This window comes from Mobula hypostoma, chromosome 14 (assembly GCF_963921235.1).
Source record: "Mobula hypostoma chromosome 14, sMobHyp1.1, whole genome shotgun sequence".
NCBI classification, from domain to species: domain Eukaryota; kingdom Metazoa; phylum Chordata; class Chondrichthyes; order Myliobatiformes; family Myliobatidae; genus Mobula; species Mobula hypostoma.
In genome coordinates, this window is record NC_086110.1 from 27829860 (window position 1) to 27853946 (window position 24087).

General features: G+C 39.2%; 1 protein-coding gene across 12 annotated transcripts in view; it reads right to left on the reverse strand.

Moving 5' to 3' along the window:
* fto (FTO alpha-ketoglutarate dependent dioxygenase) overlaps nucleotides 1-24087 on the reverse strand; it is a 377466-nt gene that overhangs the window by 20937 nt on the left and 332442 nt on the right. For all 12 annotated transcript variants that reach the window (XR_010020292.1, XM_063066848.1, XM_063066847.1 and 9 more), the window contains one exon: nucleotides 15560-15705. Coding sequence is in view for 11 of the 12 variants with exons in the window: in XM_063066848.1 (XP_062922918.1) it covers nucleotides 15560-15705 (146 nt within the window). In the remaining variant the exon portion in view is untranslated. The remainder of the gene's footprint in view (nucleotides 1-15559; nucleotides 15706-24087) is intronic.

Consider the following 24087-nt stretch of genomic DNA (forward strand, 5'->3'; position numbering starts at 1 on the left):
TGGTGTTGCCCATGGGCTCCATCCAACATTGGAAATAATTCCTTCAGCCTCTATGTGATCCAGCTCACAGGCAACTTTATCATGGATAGTATAAGGAACCTGACAAGCTTTGTAAAACTTAGGTGTGGCATTTTCATTTAACACTATTTTACCCTTGATAGGTTTGAGTTTTCCAATGTCACTGCGAACACCGCTGTGGTATCAGCCAGTACCTTTCTTAATTTGCTTCCAGTTGACTCTGTTGCAGGGGATGTGGCATGCTGATGGTCGATGGATCTCCAATCAAGTTGTAGATGTCTTAGCCAATCATGACCCCACAATGCTGCCATCCTATTTTTACTACATACGAGCCCAATGCGGCTTGTTTGTTGTGGTATTTTGATTTTTCTTATGAAACCTGAAGTGTTCTGCAGTCAACAATGACTTTCATTTTAAATGTTCCTGCATTACTTTCACAATATCAGCAAAGCTAATTTCAGCTGGTTTGGTTGGAAGAGTTAAACTTCTAAGCAAACTGTATGCTCTTTAACCTATTGCACTCGCAAAACTGGTGCTCTTTTCTCATTGGCTATTTCATTTGCTTCAAAATAATGCTCAGTTCACTCAGTGTATGATATCAAGTCATCTTTTGTGCAATCAAATACATGTATATCTTCCTGATATAGCCAACATTTCTGCTTTTTAAAAATTTACTATTATTATCACCCAGTACCATGAACCTGTGAATTTAATCCATTTTCTGAATTTTCCAAAGAAACTACATACTGTGCTTTGCTTTTACCCAACCGTTTCTCTCCTCTTGTGAAAAAGCATGCTGTATTTCCTTTACAAACTTGAACATCTTGCTGTGCTTCAACAGGTAGGTAATCATCTCGGGTTCATTCCAAAATGTACACGCCTCCACTGTTGTTTAGTAACTCCAAAACTAATCAAAAGAAAAATACTGACCCGCAAATAACATATCTATTTTGTTCTTTACTTTAGCAAGGTGCGCCCTTGTAACATGGTGATGTAATGATGTATGCCTTTCATGTACTTTTACATTATAGCCAATAATGAACTATGTACTGTAAGCAATTAAGAATACTTAATCAAACAATATATTTATAATATTACTCAAATATTACTGGAACATTAAATACTTAACAATACTGATACATAAAGTGCAACACTGATGGTTCTCCACAGACCCGCCAGTTAATGTTCAGTATGACTTGACAAAAGACTATATTTGGGTGATCTGAACCACAAATAGCACAACCTTTCCAATCATGTTTGTTCTAGATACAAGTTCATAAGGTCATAGCAGGATGACCTGGAGTTACCTGGAGACCAAATTGAAAGTTGGATTAATATTGTGTGTGTGTGTGTGTGTGTGTGTGTGTGTGTGTGTGTGTGTGTGTGTGTTTCCCTCTCTCTCATGCACAACGATTTGCAACATTTTCTGATCACCACAAACCTAAGCACTTCTTGAATGCCATGTTTTACAAAAGCATCATATCTTGTCATTCCAGAGTGCTTCCTGAACAAATTACCTGTCATATCTGCAGATAACATTTGAATATCTGACCTGACAGGTCATCCCCCTCAATTCTGACACACAACACAAACTTGTCTTTCCTATGTACGGAAGATTCAAGGCAGAGTCTTTACCTGATCAAGGGAGTTTATTTCAGGCTGCCTTTGGGTTGGTCACTGGGGTCAAGCGATAAACACAGACAAAGAGCTTGATTTTGCGCTTTTATAGCAAGTTCAACCGCGCAATAGGTTTGTAAGCTGGACATGCTTTAAGAGGATTTTGAGTGCTCATAAAGTTGTATGATGTGATTAGAATAGTAAAACTGCTAACTAGCCATCTAGTTCCCTTAGTGTTTAGCTTCTTGAATACCTCTCAAATTCTATAAATTAATCATAATGGGGTATACCTAAAATATGGTCTACAAAATCTTATGTCAACACAGTCAAACCTTTTCATCAACACCATCTGATCAAGAAGTGTATCTTTAATGTACTTTTTAATGGAAAGGCACGTTAAACAAAATGGAATTTGATGTGAATTTAAATTGGGCAATGGAAGAAAAATTTTGGAAAATTTTTGTTCCTGCTGAACAATTGGAAGTTATAACAGAATAGATGAATTGATCTTATAAGCATATCCTATGCCTTCAAGAATACTCTAAATTCAGAAAAAAAGACACATTTTTACATCTGTTTGGGACTTTATTTCCTTCCCACCTCCATCTAAGTGAATTATGGCTTCGATGAGCAACGGCTTTACTTCCCAGCTATTAGGAATGTTGTTAGGTTTCTACTTTCTTTTTTTCTGTGCCAAGAAGAGGGAGCTACATTGGATGAAATGAAAACCACGAGGAATGGTAATGATGATGATCAGTCACCAGTTTTGGATCAGATAACTCTTGTACAAGAGTCAATTAAAAATGTTATTTCCTCATTACCCTGATATTTGTTTTTTTTTTGTCTTTGTGGTACATATCCATTAATTTTCTCTCTTTCTCTGCAAATCTCTTCAAGACATACACTCTTCTAACTGTTGTGAGTGATTTAGTTGAAGAGACTCTTTTTACTAACAATGTAATGTCATGTATATCATGAAAATTGGTAAACAAATATTCCTCGAGCCATTTGGAAGGACTAAAATCATGTCGGCCCCTTCATGTATTGATATTTTTTGGAAACTATTCACAGGAATTTCTGTTGCAAAACCAATACAACCAATTCTTTCCCTGAGTGATGGGCTTGCAAGTGCCAGAGACAAACAGTGAAGCTGTGAAATCTTGCTTAAGACAAAACCAATCTGCCCACTTATTTTTTCTCTTTCATTTCTAGAAATTGCCAAATACAATTGCTTGGCCAGAATCCCAAAATCATGATCTTGAAATCACCTTGTCTATTTTCTAATTTGTGGCATTTGATACTTTATTTGGTGATACAAGAATCAGTTTGCTCTGGCATTAGCAATGCCACTCTCGGTGTCAGATGATGTAGATAATGATCGTGCAATGCTGATATTCAATGTGACTTAAGTGTGTTTGTATACAACCAGGTGCAGCAATAGATCAAGAGGACAAATGGCACCAAAAGCATTTGAAACAGGAGTAAGGAAATCTCATTATAATTGTGAAAGGCCTTGGTGAGACTGAAGCTAGAGGACTGTGAACAGGTTTGGTCTCCCTATGTAAGAAAAGGATGTATTTACCATTATGGAGTGATAAACATTGATTAGACAGGTTACAGGAATGGCAGATACAAGAGACTGTAGAAGCTAGAATCTGGAACAATGAACAATCTGCTCGAGGAAAAATTCTGCAGATGCTGGGAATCCAAGCAACACGCATAAAATGATGGAAGAACTTAGCAGACCAGGCAGCATCTATGGAAAAGAGTAAACAGTTGATGTTTTGGCCCGAATCTTTATCAATCTCTTTTCCATAGATACTGCCTGACTTGCTGCGTTCCTCCAGCATTTTGTGTGTGTTGCTAGAGGAACTCAGCAGATTGAGCAGTATCTGTGGGCAGAAAGGAATTGCCGATGTTCCAATTCAAAGCACTGCATCAGGATTCCTTTTCTCCCATAGGTGCTGCTCAACCCAGTGAGTTCATCCAACAATACATCCCAAATGCTCCTTCCCTCTTTCAGTGATAATAGTACAGAGATCCTCAGTGGGGTTGCTATATATCTTAAAGGACATTTTAAGTAACATGGCAGGAAAGTTCAAAGTTTAAAGTTCACAGATCAAAGTAAACTTATAATCAAAGTACATATATGTCACCACATACAACCTTGAGATTCATTTTCTTGTGGGCATATTCAACAAATCTACAATAGAATCAATGAAACACCACACCAACTTAGGCATTCAACCAGCGTGCAAAAGAAAACAAATTGTGCAAATACAAAAAGAAAGAAATAATAATAATAAATAAATGAGTAATAAGTATCAAGAACACAAGATGAAGAGCCTTTGAAAGCAAGTCCATAGGTTGTGGGAACATTTCAATGATGGGGCAAGTGAAGTTGAGTGCAGTTATCCCTTTTGGTTAAAGAGTCTGATGGTTGAGGGGTAATAACTGTTCCTGAACCTGGTGGTGTGAGTCCTGAAACCCCTGTACCTTCTTTCTGATGAACACAGTGAGAAGAGAGCATGTCCTGGGTGGTGGGGTCCCATGATAATGAAGACTACTTTCCTGCTACAATGCTTTGTGCTCAGTGGTGGGGAGGGCTTTATCTGTGATGGACTGGGCCGCATCCACTCCTTTTTGTAGGATCTTCCATTCAAGGGCATTGGTATTTCTATACGAGTGATGAAGCCAGTCAACATACTCTCCAGTACACATCTATAGAAGTTTGTCAAAGTTTTAAGTGTTATGCTGAATCTCCACAAACTCCTAAGGAAGTAGAATCACTGCTGTGCTTTCTTCATAATTGCACCTACATGCTGGGCCCAGGACAGCTCCTCGGAAATGATGACACCGAGGAAGTTAAAGTTGCTGACTCTCTGCACGTCTGATCCTCCAATGAGGACTGGCTCATGGGCCTCTGGTTTCCTCCTCCTGAAGTCAATTATCAGCTCTTCGGTCTTGCTAACAGTGAGTAAGAGGCACCACCAAGCCACATTTTCAATCTCCCTCCTATATGCTGATTCATTACCACCTTTGATTTGCCCACAATCAAGGAACAACATTTTGGGTGTTGTTTATATGGTAAATCACCACATAAAATAACAAAAACAGGGAATAGAAAGCAATCTATTATTAAAGAGGAGGAATTAGTTAGTAGTTAGTAGTTAGGAGACATAGTGTAGAGCTAATACGTATGTTGTTAAATAAAGAAATATTAACACTGACATCTTTCAGGGATCTATCTATACTGCAACCTGAGTATTCCACTGTATTTATAAGTCACTTAGATACCAGATTTACACTTTAGTTCACTGACACCATTGGCATTGGTATTGGTTTATTATGTCACATGTACAAAATACAGTGAAATGTTTGTCTTGCAGACTGTTTATCCAGATCAAATCATTACACAGTGCATTGAGCTGGAATAAGGTAAAACAATAACAATGCAGAATAAAGCAGAAATGCAACCAAAAAAGTGCTGTTCAGGTTAACAATAAAATGCAAGGTTTTCCCAAGGTAGTTTGTGAGGCCAAGAGTCTATCTTATTGAACAAGATATCCATTCATGAATCTTATAACAGTGGCATAGAAGCTGTCCTCGATCCTGGTGGCACATGCTTTCAGGACCCAGAAAGATTATTTTCTAAATAATGAGAAGCTAAGATCATAGAAAAGCAGAGATGGGTCTAAGTCTTGAAATTATTAAAAACTAGTGAAAAAGTAAAAAAAAAATCAAAATACTACTGGCATATTAGCACTTATCTTCCAATACCTGAATATAAAAGAGTAGAATATAGATTATATAGATTCTGGTTTGGCATCATTTACAGCATTTCATTCAATATGAACATTAGATTGCATAGTATTCCCTTAAATATACAAGGCTGTAGCTTGATTACTTCAAGTGTGTAAAAACTTTTAAAACTGGATTATAGCCTTAACTTAATGCTGTTTAATGTATGGCCATGAAGTAATTCTTTGCACAAAGTGAAGTGGAAATCCTAAGCAAACTCTCCTTCATGAAGACATAGGGAAGGAGACAAATCTATCAGATATGCTCTCTGCTGCCTGGTTCAGTGACGTAATTATAAGGGTCATCTTTATCTGCCTTCCCTCACTGGCCTAAGAGCTTCTCCCTGAATTGAAATGTAGGTTCCATCCATTAAGTGGATATAGCTTCACCACATTCCAACACCAAGAGAAATGCGGGGGAAACATTCACCACTATAGATGGACTAGATTTCGCTGAAGGCTTCCAAACTGTCTTAAACAGGAGCGCTATGCAGAAAACTTCTCAAATCCGGATGCTCTCAGAAGTTTATCTCCATTCTCCCTCTGTTCCATGGTAGCATGGACAATATGATTCTGACTAATGCATGTCATTGCATCAACTTTCTTCTCAAACTTCCCTGATGCAAATTTCACCTCATTCCTAATAAGCTTCCCTCTGGAGTGGAGCTAATAGCAGGATGAAAGGGAAATTATTGAACCTCTGTTGACATTAAGAAGGCATATGGTGCATTGGTCTTCATCAATCGTGGGATTGAGTTTAAGAGCCGAGAGGTAATGTTGCAGCTACAATATATAGGGCCCTGGTCAGACCCCACTTGGAGTACTGTGCTCATTTCTGGTCGACTCACTACGGGAAGGATGTGGAAATCATAGAAAGGGTGCAGAGGAGATTTACAAGAATGTTGGATGGATTGGGGAGCATGCCTTATCAGAATAGGTTGAGTGAACTCGGCCATTTCTCTTTGGAGTGACAGAGGATGAGAGGTGACCTGATAGAAGTATACAAGACGATGAGAGGCATTGATCGTGTGGATAGTCAGAGACTTTTTCCCAGGGCTGAAATGGCTAGCACGAGAGGGCACAGTTTTAGGGTGCTTGAAAGTAGGTACAGAGGAGACGGAGGGGTAAGTTTTTTACACCGAGAGTGGTGAGTGCATGGAATGGGCTGCCGGCAATGGTGGTGGAAGCAGAAATAATGGGGTCTTTTAAGAGACTCCTGGATGGGTACATGGAGCTTAGAAAAATAGAGGGTTACGGGTAACCATAGGTAATTTCTAAGGTAAGGACATGTTTGGCACAGCTTTGTGGGCCAAAGGGCCTGGACTATTCTGTAGGTTTCCTATGTTTCTATTACTCCAGCACCAAGTTCAGTCCACCCTACCTTATTGCTGAGCCACCGATGCTTGTGAATGTGCACACTTAGATGCTAAGCAGTAAGCCATCATTGATCTCATCCCTTGAAGCTGGGCTTCATATACTGATTATCTATCAAGCAGAAGCACTCCACTATTCTGCCCCTGCTGTACAACACAGCCTATTCCTGTAGGTAGAGATACACCGTGACATCCTGGTAAAAAATTTTCACTCTTCATATCTTGGGATATATTTCCCAGTGAAGGCACACGTCAATGATAAAATTTACCAAGGCCACCAGCACAATCTTCAGAAAATGAGCAAAAAAACATTCAAAAATCATTACATTAATGTCTTGATTTCTTTACACACAGTGATGTGGAAATCCTAAGCAAACTCTCCTTTTGAACACAGGCCTTCATTATGCTTCTGAAACATGAACTATCAGTTGGTACCTCAAACCACTCACCAGCGTTGTCTCTGCAAAGTCTGCCAAATCCATTACACAATCAGGAAACCAGAGTCAGTATCCTCTTCCAGGCTAATATCCCTAGATCAAGACTCTAATTACACTCAGCCAACTTTAATAGGTGGGGCACATTGTTTGCAAGCCCAACATCAGACTCCCAAACCTGGCATTGAACTTCAAGCTCAGTCATAGCAAAATCTTGTGGGCGAACAGAAGAATAACTGAATGATTTTCTCATGCACTATTTAAAAAAAACCGTAACAAGCTCAACAAAATGTGGGAGTCTTTGGCCCGCGAATGATCAGAGTGAAGCAGCAGCTGGGATGGCATTGAGAATCTTGAGTCTCTTTGTCAGAATCATGTCAAAGCTCGACAGAAGTGGCCATACTGCCAATCCACTTGCCCCATCAAGCACCTCCTTTCCCACCTCTGGCACAATTCATGGATCCTACATTACCATCATCAGCTACTTCAGAGCACAGTCAACTACAGCAGAAGTCATCACTGATCCCAGAGACTGCCTAAGAAGATGACAGCGTGCCAAAGCAATTTACGCCAAAGGAATGTTTCAGTGGCACTTCATATTACGTTGCAAACTCCCACAAGTGGAAAAACAAACATTATTTGACTCCTAGTGATGCTGAATGAAGCACAATTATATGCTAAAATACCAGGAATACTTTCCCTATCTTGTTCAAAATACTGTAATGGGTTCTATTCCATCCACTCAAGAGAACAGACAGGACTTCAACTTAATGTCACAGTCAAAGGAAAGCAGATTTCCCTCAATACTGTTCTGCAGCATCAGGCTACATTTTTGTGCTCTAGCATCTAGAGAGACAGATTTGAACTTCCACTCTTACAACTTAGAGGTGAACCGAACTGTCACAAATTTTGGAATCACAATGTTAAGCAAGAGGTAAAATTCATTCTGTATTGTTAGTGCTAAATATGTGATTGAGTGATAGACTCTGCTTCCAGAATGCCATTCTTCAGAAAGGCTTACAATGCACAGACACCAACAAATGACAGTTTAACTCCATTTTATCTGAGAATGAATTTTTGGTTGAGAGAATCAGTAATTACAGGGGATGTGAAATGAATTAATATCTAGCTAATATGAAATGCCTACATGTTTGTTGAGCTGACAATATATCCTACATGTCCTTTTGTCTCATATCAACAGTTGAATGAAAACTTGCTATAAGACAGAATCAAATACATTGGGTATCTCTCAAGTGATGCTTTAATCCCACACCAAGCACAATAGCCAAGCACTGATGAAAAATGCTGTGATCTCTAGATAAGAATTAACGAGGAGGCTCACTTGTAGCTATTTGAATTATGATGTAGAAGTAAATCTTTGAGAAGTATTTAAGATGGAACAAAACACAGGCTGTTTTTCTTTCATTTGAAGCTGTGGAGCATAAGCCATGGGAACAGGAGAGCTGAAGGCTGTCTTATCATTCTCATCTTTATTGGCTTTTGACAATTTCTTCTCCAACTGAGCATCTGTCAGTTCAGTTTCAATGATCAAAAACAGTTTATGTTTCTGGTGCTTCACCCTGCAATGGAACTTTTGACAGAAATCACAAAAAGCTTATGGTTGGGGGACAAGTACCAGAAACAATGGGCATGGTTGTCATTGGTTCCTCACACAGAATGGGAACTCTAACACAAAGTTCAACATTAAAATGTGAAAAAGAAATAGAGCAACAGAACAAATGACATGCACATCAGGAAAAAAATGCATCTGAAGCTGTCTGTCAAGGGATACTATGATGTGCTACTGAAAAGGAAGGTTAGGTGATCCCAGCCAATGTATATTTGAGAAGAGCAGTGTTTCTTTGAGTTGATTTTATTTCTCTGCCGTGCATAGCATATGATGAATACTTCATGAAAAAAGTGGTCTTGAGTATTTTGTTCACTAAGTATGCACCTCCTTGACGCTTTCCTATAAACAACACTGCACACTGACATCTGGGTTTGGGGAGAAGCCATCCGTTCAAATAGTTCTGCTCCCCTAACTGGACATAGGAAGCAAACTATCTTCCTCAGGAGAAAAAATGCAAACAGAGGGAGGGAGAGGTGGGGAGAGAGAGAGAAAGAGAGACGGACACTTAGTAGGTGGCAGAAACTAGATTAAAATAAGAAAATTAATCAAAACCACAAAGTGCACCATGATTTGGCACGGAAAGACAAAAGGAAAACCTATGTATATTGGCTGACTGCAAGTGCCGACAGGCAGATAGATCTGTATCTTTTGTAATCAATTCAGCTTGTCAAACATGTAGACAACTTCAACTCATTCGTCTGGGCCTAATGAAAACTAAAGGTAAGCAAAGACATGCACAAAAGCATTTTAAGAGTAGCCTTGCTCTGGAATATGAAGACATAACTTAATCCATTTCCCAAGTCTGTCTGATCTTGGATTTACGTCAATGTATACAGACAGACAGGGATTAACCCTTATAGAACTGCAGAAACACTTGACCTTCGTTCAGCAACAATTCAAAGATCAAAAATTGTCAGGATATTCAGTTTAGTAATTGATACGATATTTGCAAATCCAAGAGCTTGATTAAAGTAAGGATAAAAGTGCTCCTTTTTAATAGGCTGACAAATAAAGACATTTTAATAGTTCCCAAATCCACACAGACAGGTCCCTTTTGCACTATATCTTTCAAATCATTTCCATTAGTGGTTGAGTTAAAAGACATTGTCTTTATTATTGTCTTCCATTTTATTATCTGGACTGATAATAATATGTTGTTTGTGAAGGGTTCCTTATGCCTGTTTATACAGGCTGTAATCTGAAAGTCTGGGTGAGTGAACAGTGTTATAAAAACATAACAAAAACATACTCATAGTATAAATAAAAACTAAACATTTTACATATTATATGCCTATTGAATCATTTTCATTCTTTCTGCAATGTTTGAATTAAATACTGTCACAACCTTGTATACCATGTATGAAAATAAATGGTAATGCAATTTTAAGCTATTAAATTTTCTGCATTACAAGTTGCAAAGAATGATGAGGAGCTCATGGGGTTATTATGTTTTGTCAGATTGCAAGCAGGCTGCTTTGTTACATACTTTTCCACATTAACCTAAACCAAGTCCAATTGTCCTTTAATGAATGGATAGGTTTATGTGTTGAGATTTTGGCAAATAAATTAACTTCTGCATTTCAATCCCCATTGTAGACTGATTTGGAAATTCCACTGAATTAACTGTTGCACAATATCTGAAGGATTCTAGCAAAATTATGCGTGGTATGGTCATGCATTAATATGTTTAGCTAGAGTTACTTCATTGAAGGTCGAAGCTACTTTTGTGTCCAGATCTGTTGTATGTGGGATTTAAAATTCTGATGTCTTGTAATTGAAAGTTCTTTTCAGCACATGTTGCATTTGGGTTGTAATTGCACACAACCTACAACTGCATCACTCCTTGAATATTAACAATGTAGTTTCATGTTCAGAAGGAGGTGTGGGGTTACATTTTCAGTGGCAGCCCAAAATGACTGAAATGCCAAAGAATTAGACACATAAAGTAGTAAGTAACGATAAAAGACATAAAAGAGAAAGTAACCAGTGAATATATATCTAGTGAGAAAATCAGAATCTGTAGGTCAAGATGAATATCAAGGAAGTCTTAAATAAAGTGTAGGACAGGGGAGGCAGGGAGAAGAGAGTGAGGGACCATTGACTTCCCCTTGCTCTTGTAATTTTTAGTAATCATTTGCACTTGTAACTACCCAGTGGCTCCTCGAAGAGAGAAACAGAGTTAAGGTTTCAGATTAATGGTCCAATGAAAGGTCATTGATCTGAAGCATTAGCTGTTTTCTCTCCACTGCTGCTGCCTACTCTGATGAGAATTTCTACTTCTCAATTTTTATTTTGGATTTTGCACAGTTGTCTTTTTGCCTACTTTCCTATCGCTACCTTCTTTCACAGCATACTATCAATGTTTTTTGTCATTTAATTTCTCTTTCTTTCCACCCTATCACTGACCTCAGCTTTTGTTATTTCCTTCCCTCTCTGCTTTCTCTGCACCTTTAAGCTTATTATATTTTCTGTCAGTTCCATCAGAATCTTACAGTGTGGAATGAAGTCCATGTTGGATGTGTGAAAGAACTGTTCACTTTTCCCACAATAACTACAAATAGGTATGGGTAGAGTAGCCTTTCCAATTCAGGAAGGAAACCCAAGAGAGACTGCAGATGCTGAAAATTTGGAGCACCACACGAAACGATGGAGGAACTCAAAGGATCAGGCAGCATCTATGGAGGGAAATGGACAGTCGACGTTTTGGGTCAAGAGATGAACAATTAATAAAAAAAGTCTAGAATATTGTACAAGTATCAGTAAAATGAAACTACCACATCATTTTATTTAATAAATACATCTGCTTCAATAATGCACTTCAGTGAAAGAAATCTACCATCCTTACCAAGCTTAGCTTGAGACTCCATACCCATTAATGAGTCCTAGTTGGTTTCTCAGGCTAAGTAGGGATAGATCATTAATACTGGCAATACCAGCTCACACTATGTTCCCTTATGATGAATTTATCAGTTTATCTTCTGAAACTTGCTATGATCCTCTTCAACATTTGCTATATTAACAAGGGTTATATAATCTACAGACTTCAAACATTAAATCCAAGCCCAAGCCATTCCTGTGCACTAAGTCCATGCTATAGATAAACATTGTTTGGTTTCTCTTAGCCCAGGTTTGGGTGCTTCTTTGAATAAATTTCAGTGATTGTATTAAGACCGAGAAACTTATTATAACTGAAAAGAAACATTGACCACAAATACCCCAGATATTTACTGACACGTCCTTCTCACTTGCGCAGACTCTAAGCAACAATAATTCTAAATGACATATTGTGATTACACGGAAAGGTATTGGATTGGCCATATGTTATCAATACTTCAAAATAAAAACTCACTTAATTCTGATGTTGAAGTTATATTTTTACCAAATTTTACATTAAAAATACATAATTCTGAGGGACCAAGGTTCTAATGTAAATTTTGAAATCACAAAACAAAAATAAATTAATTCATAAAAGTTGCTGGTGAACGCAGGCCAGGCAGCATCTCTAGGAAGAGGTGCAGTCGACGTTTCAGGCCGAGACCCTTCGTCAGGACTAACTGAAGGAAGAGTGAGTAAGGGATTTGAAAGTTGGAGGCGGAGGGGGAGATCCAAAATGATAGGAGAAGACAGGAGGGGGAGGGATGGAGAGGCAAGAGCTGGACAGGTGATAGGCAAAAGGGATACGAGAGGATCATGGGACAGGAGGTCCGGGAAGAAAGACGAGGAGGGTGGGGGGGGGGTCCCAGAGGATGGGCAAGGGGTATATTCAGAGGGACAGAGGGAGAAAAAGGAGAGTGAGAGAAAGAATGTGTGTATAAAAATAAGTAACAGATGGGGTACAAGGGGGAGGTGGGGCATTAGCGGAAGTTAGAGAAGTCGATGTTCATGCCATCAGGTTGGAGGCTACCCAGATGGAATATAAGGCGTTGTTCCTCCAACCTGAGTGTCAAATTGAGAGGCTTGGAAACGAATCCTAAAGCCAACTGGAGTAAGTTGGCGATGGAGGCACGTTCCAAGAAAGGATATATGGCTGTGATAGCGAGTCTGAGTCAAAATGTGGTCGATAGCGAGTCTGAGTCAAAATGTGGTCACCTTATATTCCGTCTGGGTAGCCTCCAACCTGATGGCATGAACATCGACTTCTCTAATTTCCGCTAATGCCCCACCTCCCCCTCGTACCCCATTTGTTACTTATTTTTATACACACATTCTTTCTCTCACTCTCCTTTTTCTCCCTCTGTCCCTCTGAATACACCCCTTGCCCATCCTCTGGGTCCCCCCCCCCCCGTCTTTCTTCCTGGACCTCCTGTCCCATGATCCTCTCGTATCCCTTTTGCCTATCACCTGTCCAGTTCTTGGCTCCATCCCTCCCCCTCCTGTCTTCTCCTATCATTCTGGATCTCTCCCTCCCCCTCCAACTTTCAAATCCCTTACTCACTCTTCCTTCAGTTAGTCCTGACGAAGGGCCTCGGCCTGAAACGTCGACTGCATCTCTTCCTAGAGATGCTGCCTGGCCTGCTGCGTTCACCAGCAACTTTTATGTGTGTTGCTTGAAATTCCAGCATCTGCAGAATTCCTGTCGTTTGCGTTAATAAATTAATTCATATATGATTTCATACAGGAATCATAATATGTAAGTAAATACAAAACCAGACAATACCTATAACTAAGAAGAAAAGGTTATCACCTCCACAAGGATAACACCAAGGTACATTCTCACATCATCAAATCCTGGAATCAGCACTGATTAGATACTTAATGAACTTGATAAATTCTGTGACCAGGACTTAACTTCATTCATCCTAACAATGAACTGATTTCACAACCAATGGACTCACTTTCTAGGACTATACAATTCATGATGTCGATATTTATTGCTTATTTATTTATTATTATTATTTTGAGGGTTTTTTTGCACAAATTGTTGAATTTTTAACATTGCTTGTTTATCTGTCTTTGTTGTATGCGGTTTTTCATTGTTTTTTTTGTGTCTCTTTGTATTTACTGTGAATGTTTGCAAGAAAATGGATCTCAGGGTAGTATATGGTGACGAATATGTATTTTGATACATTTACTTTGAACTTTGGAATGCAAGATGACGTTGCAGTTTTGATATTTCATGGTGAATCCCTCACCTTGTCAGTCTCGAGAGAGTTTTCACCAGTTACAAGACAAAAGCCGGCAGTTATGTGAAATTATGTCTCTTCAATAACACTCAACAACATCCAGGACTAATTAGCTATCCATCCACAAACTTAACCAATTAATGCTCCACCAATGTGCAGCATTTACATCATACAATTTTGCAAAAAAGCCAGCAACTTCCAAATTCTCCAAATACAAGACATTTTCTGTACCTCTTGGAAAATAAGTCTTAATAGGTGTGTAGTAGCATCAGTGACTCCAACAAGTCCTCTAAGTCATCTAGTACCTTGACTTGGAATTGACTTGGCATATCTTTACCATTACTTGGCCACAATTTGTATATTTTTTGACCTAGCTAAACCATGAGGATACCTTCATCATATGCACAGTTGTAGTTCAAAAAGGTAGCTCCCCCCCCACCGTTCTCAAAGATTATCAGATTTATAATGTAGTACGAAACTAAAAAAAAAGATCTAACTTGTATCAAGCAGGGCATAATTCACAAGAAGTCATAAATATAGGAGTAAGACTATTCAGCCACTCGTGACTACTCTGATCTGCTTTTAACTAAATCTAGCTCCTATTTTATACTCAGTGGCCACTTTATTAGGTATAGGAGGGTTAGGTTGGTACCTAATAAAGTGGCCACTGAGTATATGTTTGTGGTTTTCTGTTGCTGATGCCCACCAACTTGAAGGTTCGAAGTGTTGTGTGCTCAGAGATATTCTCCTGCACACCACCGTTGTAACGTATGGTTATTTGAGTTACTGTTGCCTTCCTGTCAACTTGAACCTGTCTGGCCATTCTCCTCTGATCTCTCTCATTAACAAAGTGTTTTTGCCCACAGAACAACCGCCTACTAGATTTTTTTTGCTTTTTGCACGATTCTCTGTAAACTCTAGAGACTGTTGTGCATGAGAATCCCAGGAGATCAGCAGTTTTTGAGATATTCAACCCACCCTGCCTGGCACCAACAATCATTCTACAATCAGTCACTTAGATCACATTTCTTCCCCATTCAGATGTTTGGTCTGAAAAACAACTGAATCTCTTGACCATGTCTGCATTTTTTTTATACACTGAACTGCTGGCACATGATTGGCTGATTAGATATTTGCATTATCAAACAGGTGTACAGAGTGTGCTGCTGAGTGTATGTAATAAAGTGACCACTTTATATATGTATTAGATCAATTGCTCTCCACAAATTTACAAAATATATAGAGGCTGAAAACCCTCAGGTAAGCAAATTAGGTAACTTTCTACCCCAGTGCATCATATTTCTTTCATAATGAGTGACGGGTAAGAGGAATTAAAATAGTTACCTTAAAGTTGACTATTTTCGAGTAACCATTTACCTGAAAGTTAACCATTTTAATTTCTCTAACCATTCACACTTTATGAAAGTAACATGACATATGGTGGGGTGGGGTTGAAAAATACTCTTTCATTCTTGTATTTACTGCTGAAAGGAATTATGAACATGAAGATATAATAGAAAGGAAATATATTATCTGTCAAAGTTGATTAATTCCCCCCATTTACCTTTAGGTAAAAGTTGATTCCTCAAAAGTGAAACAATTTCTTCCAGGTCAAAGGGAAGAGGCATGTTAGGATCTCCCTCGTGCCAGTAAGGGCGACATTCTGGCTGCTCATCAGCAGGTAGATTATTGGCAAGTCTGGACTGACACCTGGAACAGAAACACAAGAGTTGACACAAGCACAGAGTAAAAAGAATTTTACCAATATAAACAGATCAAAACAAGTTTCATAAGGATCAGACTTAAAGTCAAAAGAAACTTTAAAAAAAGAATTGCTTTTTACAGTAATTCAATCATGAAACAAAATACAAAATTGAATTGGGATGAATCTTTCATCTTTATGGTAAAAAACCTTAAACAAGTTTTGAGTTCATTAACATTATCTGCCAAATGCTACTGCAAGTCAAACATGTCACTGGAAAAACAAAGAACATATTGTTGCACAATCCCCTAAAGCAGATTTGGATTATATCATATCATTTTGTAATTTTCTCATCACTTTCATTAAAATAGAGGGTAAAAATTGTTTTAACTTGTAGCTTTTGACTTTGTCTGGCTCTTCAGTAAATTACTTAATCTGACAGAAAAGATCTTTATTCAATTGCAAGACATTTGTCTGACATGAAATATGCTAGATCTATGTTAACATGCCAGATTTATTAAAAGTAATGCTGAAAAATAGTGCAGCTCAAAAATGTACTTTGTGAATAGATAACCTAAGATGAAAGCACATTACAACACAGATCTTCAAAGCTTGCTCATTAGAATGCACAAGATTCAGTGTATGTCTTTTAATTACAGATTCAGATGCTGTAAAAGTCCCAGCTGTAGTATTGTAATCTCCACAGCATCAGACATTAGAAGTCAATTTACTTTAGTCTACTATACATCATAAATCAAATCTCATATTTCTCCTTTATGACAACTAGATCTACTCAAAATATGAATGCACTTATCTGAATTAATCAATATTTCCACTTTGACAGAGTTTTAAACCAGCACATTTTAGGGTTGTAACTATTATTAACTGTATGGACAATGCATATTTAATACTTCAAAAATAGTGAACTACCAATTTTGGTTAAGAATGGTAAATAGTTTTGCTACCATTCACAGTACTTATTCCAGGAGCACATTAGATGGCAAGGACTCTGTTAACATATAACATGCCAATATATCTTCAGTAGCCTCCATCATTTCAGGATAATAGCATCTGTTAACATGCACTAAGTACTATTATGTAGCACATCACTTCATAAATAATAAGATTATCTGACCTCAGGGCTCTGAAAAGAGTAATGTGTTTAAATGTTCTCATTATTTATTTAAAACAAGAATTAAGGGGACAAAAGCAATGTAGGACAGCTCAGTAACTAAAAATGACTGAGTGTATGGGATTAGTCAAATTGCAATTAGAAAATCTCTGTGACTCTGGACATAAAGGGTTGTTCTTCATAACAACTTTGTACAACATTCGAATTTTAAAAACAGAGTTGAAACATTGCTGAAGAGATCTTAGTACTTAAGAAACTAAAGTGAACCAATTTTATTAAAGTATGGATTAATTAAGAGCACCTTGGTAGTCAATAAAAGGTTAATGTTGATGTCAAGGGACAAAGTGCCATTTAGCTCAGCATCACTACTCTAAATAGCTTTAATACTGTACTTGGTCTTTGAGATCAATAGTGTTTCATTCATGTGGTTTTTAAATCTGTGCTAATAATTCCATAGTTCAAAATTATTACAAACACATGCAAAGGCAACAAAAATTGATATAATTAGATTTTTGACACCAAGTTACAAAGCTACTTTCTACTTTCTGTAAGAAAAAGGGATGACTGAAGGGTGAAGTTCACTTTTTGAAGCTCTCCTCAGAAGTGAAGATAATGCATTTCTATGGAATTTTAAAACAGTTCTGTCAAAGAAAGACACTGAGTATATTGGTTTATTATATCTAATACAGTCTTCAGCTTGTAATGTAATATTAAACTGTGAATGTTAGTGAATCAATTAACATACTCGGTGTGTTACAGTGCAGCAACTAATAGAGTCACTGCCTCACAGTTTCAGCAACCTGGGTTCAATCCTGACCTTATTTGCATGCCTTCTCTATAACCATGTGAATTCTCTGTTATGCTATGATTTGGGCCCATGTCCCAAAAACATACAGGTTGGTAGCTTAATGGTCCATTGTATATGGACTGTGTTTATAGATGAGTGACAGAATGTGAAGGAGAAGTTGATGGGAATGTTGGAAGAATACAATGGGTTAAGGTAAGATGAGTACAAAGATGGTTGACAGGTACTCATTGGGCATTGAGGCTGCATTTGTTTATAGGTTACAATAGCTGCAATATGGGTGGTGGGGTGGAGATACATCACTACCAAAGGAGTTGTAGGGTGCTCCTTCTCTCCGCTAGCCTGCAGGTCACCCTTAGGCAATGTGTAGCACCTGCTTAGCCCCCCCCCCACCGATCAGGGTCATGTGAAGCCACGGGAGCAGATGGTGGGTGGTCGTATGAGCAGCTGGTGTATATCACTAGTCCTGGTTATGCGACCACTGATACCGGACACACAGTCTCCAAAGAGTATTGACAACGGCTGGGGCCGCCCGTCTTGTAAAGACACTGCCCAGAAAAAGGGAAATGGCAAACCACTTCTACAGGCCAAGAGCAATCATGGTCATGGAAAGACCATGATTGCCTACATCATACGACATGGCACATCTCTCTGGCTATCCATCCCTTAGGATGATGGTGGTTCCTTTCAGTCAGTTAGTGGGGTTTGATAGGATACCCCACTCCTCAGAAAGGAACAGCGTGTGCGTGAATGGATTTTAGGTGAGTAGGGGGTTGCACAGGTCCAGACCCACCCTCTCAACATCCCCTCCCGGATCCAGCAGCATGGTGGGGTCCAAGACGGCTGGAGGAAGTTCTGTTGCAGTGAACAGCCAGAGTAAGCTTCGATGCAAGGGATGCCCTTTCCGCACATCACGGCACGTGTCTGCTAGATGGCCGTTGACCCTACAAGAGGGTTCATCTCCCCTTTGACAGGTCTTTTCTTTCGTCCTGCAGGGTGTCTAGCCACCCTCCTCACCAGGCAAGCCTGGTGGGGGAGCCGGTTTAGTCACCGACCATCTGACCATGCGACAGGTAGTACTGGGTTACATGGTACCAGTAGCACTCAGACGAGTGACCTGATATGGCACATAACGAACAAATAAACGGTTGCATTCCTATTCTCTACTTGTTTTAAAAACTGTTGTCTGCATCAGTTCATATACTGATTTATTCATATTTGTGCATTCATTTATTGAGTGGAACTAGTTGCCATATAGAAAATTAATCTCAGGGCATATGGTAACATATACATACTTTGATAATAAATTCACCTTGAATTTTGAGGAAGAAGAAATCCGAGATTTGATTCATGATTTTTAGCAGACTTAAGTAAATTGATTCCTAATGTTTGCTGTCTTTAATATTTATTAAAATTTAAATGTTTGGCAATTTTCATAAGGTCAGTGCTTTATGAAGATCCACATACAACAAATATAATGCAGGCTGCTAAAATACCTTCAAACATATTAACTGAATGTCTGAAAACCCCACAAAACTTCATGCAAAGATTTGTAAGTGGATTACGGACACTTGAAAAACATGATAACATTGCGTCATTTCAACATGCTATATACTTAAACTGGAGATTGGAGGCGGTTATTTGCTGTTTAAGGAGAGTGCCATTTTGAAGTTGAGTAAGGACTCAGTTGCATTTAAAGGGCAGGGTCACAAGATCAATGGTCATGAGTTGCAACAAAGCTAGTATGTCAGGTCCCATTCATCTCAATATACGCAATATCTTTCTAATCAGTCACATAAAAAGAAACAAAAGTGAAAACGTAAGATTACTCTTGCGCTTGAAAGCAACAGAAACGTTGCTCAGTTGAGAAATATTTTATTGTAAAAGTCCATACTGGTTGCAAGAATGCCAATGACATAGCCTGCATAGAAACATAGAAACATAGAAAATAGGTGTAGGAGTAGGCCATTCGGCCCTTCGAGCCTGCACCGCCATTTATTATGATCATGGCTGATCATCCAACTCAGAACCCAGCCTTCTCTCCATACCCCCTGACCCCTGTAGCCACAAGGGCCATATCTAACTTCCTCTTAAACACAGCCAATGAACCGGCCTCAACAGTTTGCTGTGGCAGAGAATTCCACAGATTCACCACTCTCTGTGTGAAGAAGTTTTTCCTAATCTCGGTCCTAAAAGGCTTCCCCTCTATCCTCAAACTGTGACCCCTCGTTCTGGACCTTCCCAACATCGGGAACAATCTTCCCGCATCTAGCCTGTCCAATCCCTTTAGGATCTTATACGTTTCAATCAGATCCCCCCTCAATCTTCTAAATTCCAACGAGTACAAGCCCAGTTCATCCAGTCTTTCTTCATATGAAAGACCTGCCATCCCAGGAATCAATCTGGTGAACCTTCTTTGTACTCCCTCTATGGCAAAGATGTCTTTCCTCAGATTAGGGGACCAAAACTGCACACAATACTCCAGGTGTGGTCTCACCAAGGCCTTGTACAACTGCAGTAGTACCTCCCTGCTCCTGTACTCGAATCCTCTCGCTATAAATGCCAGCATACCGTTCGCCTTTTTCACCGCCTGCTGTACCTGCATGCCCACTTTCAATGACTGGTGTATAATGACACCCAGGTCTCGTTGCACCTCCCCTTTTCCTAATCGGCCACCATTCAGATAATAATCTGTTTTCCTATTTTTGCCACCAAAGTGGATAACTTCACATTTATCCACATTAAATTGCATCTGCCATGAGTTTGCCCACTCACCCAACCTATCCAAGTCACCCTGCATCCTCTTAGCATCCTCCTCACTGCTAACACTGCCACCCAGCTTCGTGTCATCCGCAAACTTGGAGATGCTGCATTTAATTCCCTCATCCAAGTCATTAATATATATTGTAAACAACTGGGGTCCCAGCACTGAGCCTTGCGGTACCCCACTAGTTACATGAATATTTATAACTATGTTAGCAAAATTGAAGCAATAATCTTTTTAGAATTTGATCTTCAGTATGATAAGATCTTACATACGAATGCAGTCATGAAAATATAAGAGCTCTATACATTGCTCTTTCAGAGTCAGAGTGTCATCGAATGCTACAACACAGAAACAGGCCCTTCGGCCCACGTAGTCCATGTTGAGCTAGTAATCTGCCTAGTCCCATTGACCTGCACCCGGACCAGAGCCCTCTACACCCTCCCATCTGTGTAACAATCCAAATTTCTCTCAAGTGTTGAAATTGAATCCACATCCACTGGCAGCTCATTCCACATTCTCACCAACCTCTGAGTTGCCCTTAAACAGTTCACCTTTCACCCTCGTCTCATCTGACTATTTGAGGAAAGGGTTTGGCTGCTCACATCTACTGTATAAAATCAAACATTTACAACTTCTGGTAATTTTTTTGTCTTATGTTCAATAATTACTGTTATATAATCCAAAGAAATACTTTCTGTTAAAATTGCCATCCTCACCTGGAAGCTTAGCCAGTGGAAACCACTCAATTCAGGACTGAGGGAGAATTAATAGAATTTTAGCTATGATCACAAGCTAACTGAAGCCTCTTTAGTGATTAAGTATTTCTTATTGTGAAAGTATTATTCCAGATCATTTGTGCTGCACAGCTCAACATATCTTTCAAGTCTGAGTCCCTAATGGGGATGGGAGCATTCACTGCTCAAGCAACAAGATAGGCTGAAATTTTCCTTTTAATAATAAGTTGTGCAGCGCTCAGCTTCGCCACAATGAATCTTAATGAAGATGTAGGAATGGGCACCTTTAACATGACCAGTTGCTGAGAATGTGATTTAGTTAGCAGCTGTTAATTATAAAAGGAAACAGGCTTTTTTTCTGTTTTTTGTTGAAAAACCAATTTCATCCACCTTATTGTATTTAAGTCACAGAGAAACAGAAAGGGATTTACAAGGATATTAAAGTTAAGACTTCTTTTACAATGTTCTGAATTTTTTTTTGAAGACCATTGGCAGAACTGGACAGAAGGATATATGTTCTGAGATTTCATTGCAGCCTGACATCTATTTGATCTAATTGGTGGTGTATGTTTTGTATTCCAATATTAAATATTCACCTAAAGCACCACACACAAAACGCTGGAGGAATTCAGCGGGTCAGGTGGCATCTATGGAAATGAATAGTTGACATTTCAATCTGAAACCCTTCTTCAGGACTGAGAAGGAAGGTGAAAGTTGCCAGAATAAAAGGGTGGGGGGGCAGGAAGGAGGCCAGGTCGAAGGTGACAGGTGAAGCCAGGTAGGTGGGAAAGGTCAAGGGCTGGAGAAGAAGGAATCTGATAGGAGAGGAAAGTGGACCATAGGAGAAAGGGGAGGATGGGGCCTAGGAGGAAGTGCTAGGCAGGTGAGAAGAGGTAAAGGGTCAGAATGGGGAATAGAGGAAGGTGGGGGGGGGCATGTCAGAATTTGTTTATTGGAAGGATAAATCAATACTCATGCCGTCAGGTTGGAGGCTACCCAGATGGAATATAAGATGTTGCTCCTCCACCCTGAGGGTGGCTTCATTTTGGCACAAGATGACACGTCAGAACGGGAATAGGAATGGGAATTAAACTTTTGGCCACTGGGAAGTCCCCCCTGTGGCAGATGGGGTGGACTACTGTATCCATGAAGTCATGTAAACTTGGTAATCATTCCCTGCTTTGAATCTCTTAGTTTAACACAACAAAGAACAAACAGAATTGCAAATCTTTATCCATGGCTTATTCTTCCAACCACTGTGCTCCACTTATAGACAGCAAAGTCAGACAATTCAGTAAATGAGGAAAACCTCCTAGTCACACTAAATATATCAAGCATAACATGCTTAACTGATTTGACAATACATTATTATTGATTTGTCCAGACTACAGTGCCTTGTAAAAGTATTCTGCCCCCAACCCTTTGCTCACATAAATGAGTATTGCAGGGATTTTGATCAATTTAACTGAGAACCTTTATTTCTGAATCACATGCTCCTTTTCTTTTACACAGCACAGCCCCTTGCCCAAAAAGCAGGGATAATTGTAAAGTATGAAAAACTAAAAATTCAAAATCCAAAATGTCAGCAGTTCAAAAGTATTCACCCCGCCCCCCTCAGTCAGTACTTAGTTGAACCACCTCTTGCAGCTATTACAGTCTCTATTAGCTTTGCACAATGTGATGGAGCAAGATTTCTCTATTCCTCATTGCAAAACTGCTCAATCTGTGCCAGGTTAGTTGGGGAGCGGATCTGGACAGCAATTTTGGGGTCTTGCCAGAGATGTTTGATTGGGTTAAGGTCAGAACTCCGATTGGAAGACTCAAGGATATCAATTTTCTTCATTTGAAGCCACTCCATGGTACCTCTGGCAGTGTGCATTGGGTAGTTGCCCTGCTGAAAGATGGACTTCCTCCCCAGTTCAAGCTTTCTGGCAGAGGCTAGCAGAATTTTTATCCAAGACCTCTCTGTATTTAGCAGCATTTATCTAGACATCAATCCTGACTAAATTTCCATTCCCTGCTGCTGAAAAGCTGCTCCATACCACGATGCTACCTGCACCATACTTTAGGGTAGGGATGGTGTTACCTGGCTGATGCGCAGTATTAGATTTACACTACATGTACAGTGTAATGTAGTGTTGAGGCCAAAAAGTTCTACTTGAGGTTCATCTGACCACATGACTGTCATCCACATTTTTACAGTATCTTTTAAGGGATGCTTTGCAAAGTCTTTACAGGCAAGGATTTTTTTTTAAGAGATACGTTAATGCTACTTTTAGTTTGCTAGCTGTAAGAGCTGCAAGAGGTGGTTCAACCAAGTTGAGTGGATGCATATAACAAATTCTGCTCCATCTAAGTATCTGGCACCTCAGAAATCTTAGTCACTATCCCTCCACAAATCACTGATCCACCCCCTGGGTTGTGACACTTTGCCATGCAGGAGATATAACGTCTGCACCTTTAATTCTTCACTTTCTACCTTCAAAGGATCCAAGCAGTCCTTCCACCTAAGGATGAAATTCACTTGCATTTCTTTCAGTTTCAATATTGCATAACATGGTCTCCTCTACACTGGAGAAGCCACCGATAGAGTGACTGTAATTCAGAACACCTTCCTTCAGTCCACAAGGCTGATCCAGAGCATCCAGTTGCCTGTAATTTTAACTTTATGCTTGATTTCTACTCTGTCTCCCTGTCATTAACTTCCTATGTTGATCCAAAGATGCCTAAAGTAAGCTTAAGGAACAGTTCCATCCGGGTGTGCTACAGCTCTTGGGATTGAATATTCAATTTATTAACTTCAGGTAGCAATTCCCTTTTTTTCTAACAAACGTCTAAGAGAAACATCCTTCTGTTTTATTTTATTTTTGCTTCCTGTCTACAAAAGATTTTTAAAGTAGTTGATACTATGACATCTTTGGTCTACGTGTCCTATCATAGATGTTCCCCTTG